A 10,479-nucleotide genomic window follows, 5' to 3' on the forward strand; every position below is an offset into this window, starting at 1 on the left:
ACATATGCCAGTTTTTAAGACTAGCTGGTTACTACAGAAGGTTCATCCAAGACTTTTCCAGAATAGCAAAACCCTTGACTGCATTAACGCATAAAGGGAAGAAATTTGAATGGAAGGATGAACAAGAAAATGCGTTTCAGTTATTGAAGAAAAAGTTAACTACGGCACCTATATTGTCATTACCTGAAGGTAATGATGATTTTGTGATATATTGTGACGCCTCAAAGCAAGGTCTCGATTGTGTATTAATGCAACGAACGAAAGTAATTGCTTATGCGTCTAGACAATTGAAGATTCACGAACAGAATTATACGACGCATGATTTGGAATTAGGCGCGGTTGTTTTTGCATTAAAGACTTGGAGGCACTACTTATATAGGGTCAAAATTATTATATATACCGACCACAAAAGTCTTCAACACATATTTAATCAGAAACAACTGAATATGAGGCAGCGTAGGTGGATTGAATTGTTGAATGATTACGACTTTGAGATTCGTTACCACCAGGGGAAGGCAAATGTGGTAGCCGACGCCTTGAGCAGAAAGGACAGAGAACCCATTCGTGTAAAATCTATGAATATAATGATTCACACTAACCTTACTACTCAAATAAAGGAGGCGCAACAAGGAGTTTTAAAAGAGGAAAATTTAAAGGATGAAATACCCAAAGGATCGGAGAAGCATCTTAATATTCGGGAAGAAGGAACCCGGTATAGGGCTAAAAGAATTTGGGTACCAAAATTTGGAGATATGAGAGAAATGGTACTTTGAGAAGCTCATAAAACCAGATACTCAATACATCCTGGAACGGGAAAGATGTACAAGGATCTTAAGAAACATTTTTGGTGGTCGGGTATGAAAGCCGATGTTGCTAAATATGTAGGAGAATGTTTGATGTGTTCTAAGGTCAAAGCTGAGCATCAGAAATCATCAGGTCTACTTCAGCAACCTGAAATTCCGGAATGGAAATGGGAAAACATTACCATGGATTTCATCACTAAATTGCCAAGGACTGCAAGTGGTTTTGATACTATTTGGGTAATAGTTGATCGTCTCACCAAATCAGCACACTTCCTGCCAATAAGAGAAGATGACAAGATGGAGAAGTTAGCACGACTGTATTTGAAGGAAGTCGTCTCCAGACATGGAATACCAATCTCTATTATCTCTGATAGGGATGGCAGATTTATTTCAAGATTCTGGCAGACATTACAGCAAGCATTAGGAACTCGTCTAGACATGAGTACTGCCTATCATCCACAAACTGATGGACAGAGCGAAAGGACGATACAAATGCTTGAAGACATGCTACGAGCATGTGTTATTGATTTCGGAAACAGTTGGGATCGACATCTACCGTTAGCAAAATTTTCCTACAACAACAGCTACCATTCAAGCATTGAAATGGCTCCGTTTGAAGCACTTTATGGTAGAAAGTGCAGGTCTCTGATTTGTTGGAGTGAAGTGGGGGATAGACAGATTACGGGTCCAGAGATAATACAAGAAACTACCAAGAAGATCATCCAAATTCAACAACGGTTGAAAACCGCCCAAAGTCGACAAAAGAGCTACGCCGACATTAAAAGAAAAGATATAGAATTTGAAATTGGAGAGATGGTCATGCTTAAGGTTGCACCTTGGAAAGGTGTTGTTCGATTTGGTAAACGAGGGAAATTAAATCCAAGGTATATTGGACCATTCAAGATTATTGATCGTGTCGGACCAGTAGTTTACCGACTTGAGTTACCTCAACAACTCACGGATGTACATAACACTTTCCACGTCTCGAATTTGAAGAAATGTTTTGCTAAAGAAGATCTCACTATTCCGTTAGACGAAATCCAAATCAACGAAAAACTTCAATTCATCGAAGAACCCGTCGAAATAATGGATCGTGAGATTAAAAGACTTAAGAAAAACAAGATACCAATTGTTAAGGTTCACTATTTGCTACAGTAACTTTGCTACAGTAAAACACTGTTTAAAAATGAAAATGTATATATGTATATGTATATAACGAGACGATGATTTATAGAAGTAAATGACCAAAATACTCGAAAGTTTAAGATATACTTTGAGTGGTATAGTTTATGGATAATTTAAGACTATATATTGACAAGAGTACGAGTCACGAAACGTAAAATGCAAGTTTTCTAAGTGTACGAAAGGACATTCGAAAAACCGGAACCGGGACATAAGTCGCGTGATGACGTACGACTTATCGGAACAAAAATTACAAATCAACTATACACGGGAATAAAATATAATATATAATTAATTAATTTAAATTATATATTATATATATACTATTTAATTATGTCGACAAGCATTAGGACAAAACATTGTGAGCTGGAATCCCTAGCCATGCGATCGCATGGCCACAAAGGGTTAACCCCATGCGATCGCATGGGGTACTATTTCAGGCCAAAGTACTATAAAAGCTCGATCTGGTTCTTTGTTTCCTCAATCATTTTACTCCGTATATATTTAAATTATATTATTATTATTATTATTATTATTATTATTATTATTATTATTATTAATATTAAGATTAATATTATATTATTATTAATCTTATCATTATTAGTAGTATTAGTATTATTATTATTTATACATAAAATACTACGACGAGGTCATGAGCGTGTCACTTTCAAAATGGGTTTTCAAATGGGATAGAGCTAAGGAAATTATGGGTTATAACTATGAAAGTTATGGGTAATATTCATGGGTATTGTTTGCAAATCAAACCTAGTGTTTATCTTCTCTGTTACGTCTACGTACTTTCCTGCAATATTGAATCACAATATTGATACGTGAGTATTCATATCTTATCTTTTATATATTAATTGTGTATCCATGTCTAGTGCTCGAGTATTTATATTTATGCATGCTTGTATGCTAAATTTTGTCGTTAAACAGTTTATAATGAATCTCGAATTAAATACATATATTACTGGTAAAAGGTATATGATATACATGTTTTTGGAAAGCTGGCGAAAAATCAATGACTTTTCATTTAGATATCGAATAGTTTCGATGAACGGATTAAAATATATGATCAACTGAATTATGATTGACGTTAATTGAAATTGCTTTTGAATCTTTAAGATTTAAAAAACTTGTTTACGAGATTGATAAATTGGATTTTTGAATATTACCAACCGAGTAAATGAATCCTTATATAAGGTACGTCTCGTTTTGTTAAACAACTGTCAAAATTGACTTTTTGAAACGACTTTGGATAACTTTTGTATGTCGATCTCGAGCATTAGGATTGTGATACACTATGACCTGACCTAGCTTGATAGACATTTATTGACCAACATATGTTCTCTAGGTTGAGATCTAATATTATTTGGTAATTCGAGTTTCGGTCACATTACGATGAACAACTTTATGTGCTGCTAAGGTGAGTTTCATTGCTCCCTTTTTAATTGCTTTTGCAATCTATATTTTTGGGCTGAGAATACATGCACTTTATTTTAAACGCAATGGATACAAGTACATACTAAATTCTACACTGAGTTTGAACCGAAAATCCCTTAGCTTTGGTAACTGTTAACTGCCAGTTATAAGAACTGGTGGGCGCGAGTAGTAGTATATGGATCCATAGGGCTTGACATCCCCGTCTGTTCCAGGTATAGAAACCTTAGCCTGAACTATAAAACAGACGTATGCTATTTGAGTGTATTGTACATGTTGGTTACATGTTAAACACAGGGGTACTTATTATATAGACGTTAAAGCTTAGTTACCAGGGTGCTCAATCTTATAGAATAATTTGACAAACGTTTCTGGATGAAACAACTGAAATCTTGTGATCCACCTTTACATACAGATTATACGAAACAATAAAACTATGAACTCACCAACCTTTGTGTTGACACTTGTTAGCATGTTTATTCTCAGGTTTCCTAGAAGTCTTCCGCTGTTTGCTTATATGTTAGACAAGCTATGTGCATGGAGTCTTACATGACATATTTTTCAAGGAAACGTTGCATTCACCAAATCATCACCATGTATCTTATTTTGACTGCATTGTCAACGGAAGTATCATTGTAAACTATTATATTACGGTGATTGTCTATATGTAGAAATCATCAGATGTCGAAAACCTTTGATTTAAATATTCATTTATGGTGTGCCTTTTCAAAAGAATACAATGTTTACAAAACATATCATATAGAGGTCAAATACCTCGCAATGAAATCGATGAATGACGTGTTCGTCCATATGGATTTGGAGCGATCGTCACAATTGGCCTTTCAAAAAATGAATCAATTTTATTAGCTTCATGGTTCGGATGTAAAGAGGGATCCTTCCCTTTTAACTATCTCTGACTACCAATTGGTGAAAACATTAAACTACAAAAAGTTGGAATCCCGTATATGAAAAATTCAAAAATCGATTAACGGATTGGAAAGCAAAATCAATTTCTTTTTGAGGTAGACTTACTTTAATCAAATCGGTTTTAAGTAGTCTCCCTTTATATTATTTTTCAATTTTCAAAGCCCCGGTTTGCGTTATCAACGATTTAGAAGGTTTTCGTCGAGATTTCTTTTGGGATGGGTCCCTTGAACAAAGGAAAATGGCTTGGGTTAAATGGAATCAAATCTTACTCCCTTATGAATATGGTGGCTTGAATGTTGGATCGTTAAAATAAAAAAACCTAGCCTTACTCACGAAGTGGTGGTGGCGTTTTCTTAACTTTAATAACTCATTTTGGGCCCGAATCATAAAAAGTATTTACAGAAATAACGGGGGTTTGGGTTACTTTTCTTACATCTCAAATACACAACTAAAAAAATTTTCGGAGCGAACGTGGTCTAACATTATTAATGTAGAACACACCCTAACCAAGTTAGGGTGTGACATATCTAACGCGTTTGTTAAAGTTATAGGTCAAGGATTTGAAACAAGCTTTTGGGATGATACTTGATGTGGCGAGAGCTAGCTTAGTACTGTTTTCCCACGCCTTTATAGACTCGAATCACAGAAGGATTGCTCAGTTGTTGATCAGGCTACATGGTTTGAAGGAGTTGTTGTTTTCTACTGGAATTGGTCGAACGTTCCTAAATGGGGGGCTGAATATGATCTAACTATTCTGTCAGAAAAATTAAACGCGTACACCCCCTGTAATAAAACGAATGATTACTGGATGTGGAAGTTTCAAACGATGGCAAATACTCTTCGAAATCACTTACAAACATCCTTGATGAACTTGCTGTCGTCTCACGAATTACTCCTGAACCGACCTGCACTAACCCTTTGATTCCCCAAAAAGTAGGTATTTTCATCTGGCGCGCTACCAAAAACAAACTACATGTCCGTACCGAGCTCGACAAAAGGGGCATTGATCTTCACTCAACTAGATGCCCGGTTTATGACGAGGATATCGAGACCTTACATCACACGATTCTCAAGTGCAAAATAGCCTCGAAAGTTTAGGAAAAGGTTCGTAAATGGTGGAAAATTGACCATCTTCGGATCGAAAATCTCCCCGACTTAGCAAAGGCCCTTAATCCATCTTTCTCTTCGCCTATAGACATTTCAATTTGGCAAGAGGTAATTTGGGTTTCGAGCTACTTTATTTGGGAAAACCGAAACGAACACGTTTTCGAAAACAACCCCAATAGTTCTCCAAAGATTATATCGGATATACAATTCAAATGGATTAATTGTCGTGGAAAGAAAATTCATCTCGAATGGCTACCTTGGCTAACCGACCCGAAATCATGCATACGCAATGCAATTACGAAAGATGGAATCGGCTAACTTTGTAGGTTTTTTTTGCTCGTCCCTCTTTATCCCCGTAACCATGGAACTAAGTGGGTGGGAACAACTTGCTTTGTAGCCGTATTTTCGGCACTGTTGGTTTGTATCCTTACCCGGCTTGAATTAAAAACTCAAGTGTTTTCTAATTATGGTGCGTTTCAAAGTATGGTACGTGTATTTTCCTACAACAAGCAAATCGTGTCTCGTCTATATAGCATTTTAAAGATTATACTCATGTAAATGGTTTGTCTCAATGTAAAATGTATTGTGTCCATAGCTAGCTAGTAATGTTCGGGTTCCTTGTTAGCTTACCCTTTTCGGGTTCCATTGTATATGTGCTCTCCTTTTATTATTATTAATAAAAGTTTGGCTTTTCAAAAAAAAAAAAAAAAAATGAAAGGAAAGAAAATATAAAACACATACTATAAGAACTTATGCAACCTATTCTTGTAATGGTAAATTGTAATAGTAAAGTAGTTCAAACATGTATGTATGTAGTTTAAATTAGAAAAATGTTCTTTATTTAAACTTTGTATTATAGCTCATGTGGTAGTGTCATGTCTCTTTTAGCGAGAGGTCAGGAGTTTGACTCCCGTAGGGTGCAACATTGAACAAAAGGTTGCTTCTTTACCCTTGAATTCCACCCAAGAGTGTCTTCTGCACATCGTTTTACGGGCAGTGAAGGGGAGTTTACCGCTCATGCCCTCGGATTGGGCCGAGTTTCCTCCTGAGCAGCAGTTGAGGGGCGAATTATGCAACTCTAGTTGATGAACCCATGAGTGATTAAGTCCTCCTAAGTGATTCCGTACTCCTGTTAAAAAAACAGTTTCATTTAAAACACTTTCATTTAGTTATCAACTAGTGGAGGAGCCCTCGCTCCGCGTCAGGACTCCGTTTCGAATATAATTTGTTGTGTTTTGTTCGTAAAATTATTTCGTGTTTACGGTTATGTCGGTTAAACCTATCCCAAGTCGTACAAAAAGTTAAAGGCGGTTAAAAATGTAGGTGGATTTGTTGGAGAGTTTTATGGAAAATAAAGAAGTTACGATTTGGCCCTTGAACTTTAACTTAGACCCCTATGGGGTTTAAATTTTGTACCCTAGGAATTTACATTTGGCGCCCTAAAGTTTATAATGATTCTCAATGTTTAGTGTTTTGTGGGTACAACCTTTTTGCACGAAGTATAAACGATTAAAGCACGTGGAAGAACTATTCATAAAGTCTTTGTTTTTTAGAGATGTATCGAATAATATATATATATATATATATATATATATATATATATATATATATATATATATATATATATATATATATATATATATATATATATATATATATATATATATATATATATATATATAATGAGTTACGTAGTTAATTTATAATAAGAAAAAAAAGTTAAACAATAATAAAGTGAAAAAATATGTGGTTGATTTAATAATAATAATAATAATAATAATAATAATAATAATAATAATAATAATAATAATAATAATAATAATAATAATAATAATAATAATAATGAATAGTTGTTAGTTAGTAAAAATTATGGGATCGATTTATAATAAATGAGAAGTGTAGTGGTTAAAGTATAAAATGTGAAAACTATGTGGTAAGTTTGTAAAAGCTATAAAGTTAAGTGTTATAAAGAGCGGGATTGAATTGCGAAAATATAAAAATTTTGAGGAGTGTTTGTGAAACTATTGAGGACTACTATTCATTTGGTCTATATCATTTAGATATGTAGAGTAATGTGCTAGCAAACATTTCCATAATCATATTTTAAACATGAATTCTAAATAAAATATGACTTGAACTATAGTATATCTTTTATAAAAATTATAATGCATTTGTAATTTTATATATTTATATATTTATATAAATAAATATTTCAAGTGTAAATGAGTATATCTATATCTATGAATTATAAATATCATTCATATTTGATCGACTAATTTTCACACTATCGATATTAATATATGTTTACCGTTTAGATAATTTATATCCATTTTAATAAATCGAATCGGGTTAACATCCGTCGGACATCTCATCCCTACAGTAAGCTAATTTTTCAAACAAGCCTATTAACCTCTAACCCGACACCAATCTTCAATACGAGTTTAGAAATCATTAGACGGAGATGATGATGAGGAGAAAATTAAGAAAATCAACGATTCGTACGTAGTAAAGAATTGACATTTGATTTGATGAAAAACAAAGGTCAATTAAAAAGTCAACGAATCACTGAAATTAAAATAAAATAAAATAAAAAATACTCTGTAAATAGTTATCCATTTTATGTGGACATGAAGTCTGTACGTATAGCAACCATGATCATCACTTCACTTTCTTCATTTCTGGATAACCCCCGCACAACTTTACACATTTCATTCATTCAAATTCTCATTTCCATTTTCAACCACTCATGGCCGCCGCAACGGCCGCCACCAAGCTTACCTCCGGCCTCTTCTCCGCCCCGTACATCCGCCGGAAACCACCAACACCATCATCGTCACACCATCACAATGCTCAACATGTAAAACCTATAACCTTATCCATCAGAAGAATAACGTGCAAAGCAGCAGATGTTTCGTCATCGTCGTCTGGTGTGTCGGAAGATAGACGGAACTGGATTCCGGTAGTGCCGTTGTCGGCGTTACCGAAAGGTGAACGGCGAGTGATAATACAAGACGGTGAAACGATATTGTTGTTATGGTATAAAGATGAAGTGTTTGCTATTGAAAATAGATCACCTGCTGAAGGTGCTTATAGTGAAGGATTGATTAATGCTAAACTCACTCAGGTCCTTTTAGTTCTTTACTATATTTTGGATTAATTTGAATTTACTCTATCTATGTTTAGTTGTGGTTAAAAGTTTAATTAAGTCTTGATAGAACTAGGGTTTTCAATTTAGTACAGTACTAGATAAGGAGTTGAAGGATCATAGAAGAATCGATAATGTAGTCGTAAGAGAAGTTGTTATCATCTAGATTAATGCTTAATTGTTAGGTATAAATGTATAATCAACATATTATTAGATTAGGATATGATTACTACATTCAGGATAATCGATTTCAGATAATTTACTGAAAATTTGCAGAATAATGACTGATTTTAAGAATTTTTTATTATTGCAGGATGGCTGTATAATGTGTCCATCAACTGATAGCACATTTGATTTGAGAAACGGGTCGATAAAAGAATGGTTTCCAAAAAATCCTGTTTTGAGAGTGCTTACACCTGCATTGAGGGATTTATTTGTTTATCCTGTTAAAATTGATGGTGAAAACATTTACATAAGCATCGGTGGATCTGCACCGCCTGATGCATCTGCAGAACTTGTGTTTAGTGGGATGTCGAAACCTGGTATAACTGCATCAGATGTTAACGTGGATGAGGTAATTAGTTCTTTAGAATTAAACTTTTTTTTTTTTTTTTTTTAACTCTGAAACTTGTATGTATATGGTTTCTGCCAGTTTGAAAAAAGGTGAGCAAAGGCAACTATTGCCAATTGGCAGTTCACAGTAATAAGTTACAATGATTTGACTAGTAACAAGCTAATTGGTAGTAATGTGAGAAAGTGGGCAGGTTGAAGATCAGAATGGGTTTGGGTCCAAATGGGCCATTTGATTTTGTGGGTCACAGCGGTGGGTGTTAAAGCGACTGTGATCACCTTTTGTCTTTGCGTTTCTTGAACTGCATGTACGATTATTCTTCAACATATGAATTAAAAAACTGTATAATTCAATAACAATCTGCTTTTTTTTGACAGAAAACGATTTAGGAGGTTGTATGCATTTTGAAAACAATTTGGCTGACCATCAAACTGCTACCATTTTAACTTTGTTAAATTTATTCTTTTGGCTTGTCACTTGCAAAGTGTGTAGCACATATTAATCTAGTTTTACTTAAATGGGTCACAATTGTCACACATACTACATGCTTATTTTTTCTTTTCAACGAGGGCCAATAATGCATAATATAATCAGCAAACATGATTTCAGGTTATGTCTGTGTTAGGGAGCGCACTTACATAGTGATTTTGTCCATTTTCGTACCAATTTTTTTCTAGTGAATCCATTAAGTATAATCATTTGAATTATCGAGCTTTATAGTAATAGATTGCTTGAAATAGACTAAATGTATATGAAAATCGGCATTCTTAAAAGTAACTGTTATCTTCTCTGCTATATTTTTTATTTTTTTTTTATTTTAAAGGTAAGAATGGTGGTTGATGAAGGCTCGGGAGGATTTGGTTTCACGAAAAAGAACGAACTGATAAACGGAAAAGCAGCTATAATTGGGTTCCTGTTGCTGTTAGATTTTGAACTTTTGACCGGTAAAGGCATCCTTAAAGGCACAGGCTTCTTAGACTTTCTTTATGCTGTTAACAACACTTTTAACTAAGAATTGTTTTCTTCTTCTGAGTTGATTGGTAAGACACACATTCTTTGTTTAAAAGTTCCATTTTCATGTCATCTTTTTGTTCCTCTTTGTAACAAGTTTAAAGAAATCAAATAAGACTGATGAATATATACATGTAAGAATGATTGTATATGTCATATATAAATTTGTTTAAATTACAATGATCAGTAGACAGCTATATATATAACATGCCTGAAAAACAAATGTGACTGTGCCTATTTTAGTCGCTGAATGTAACCCTGTTTTAGTAGCTGAACAATGATATAAATGATAA

General features: G+C 34.1%; 1 protein-coding gene across 1 annotated transcript; it reads left to right on the plus strand.

Annotated features, from left to right (window-relative positions):
• Nucleotides 1-8,089: 8,089 nt before the first annotated feature.
• Nucleotides 8,090-10,258, plus strand: LOC139894013 (uncharacterized). The gene is made up of 3 exons (XM_071877220.1): nt 8,090-8,583; nt 8,918-9,178; nt 9,999-10,258. The coding sequence occupies exons 1-3, from the start codon at nt 8,206-8,208 to the stop codon at nt 10,185-10,187; spliced, it is 828 nt and encodes a 275-aa protein (XP_071733321.1). The 5' UTR covers nt 8,090-8,205; the 3' UTR covers nt 10,188-10,258.
• Nucleotides 10,259-10,479: the final 221 nt, after the last annotated feature.

This window comes from Rutidosis leptorrhynchoides, chromosome 2 (genome assembly GCF_046630445.1).
Source record: "Rutidosis leptorrhynchoides isolate AG116_Rl617_1_P2 chromosome 2, CSIRO_AGI_Rlap_v1, whole genome shotgun sequence".
In the NCBI taxonomy this organism is placed as follows: domain Eukaryota; kingdom Viridiplantae; phylum Streptophyta; class Magnoliopsida; order Asterales; family Asteraceae; genus Rutidosis; species Rutidosis leptorrhynchoides.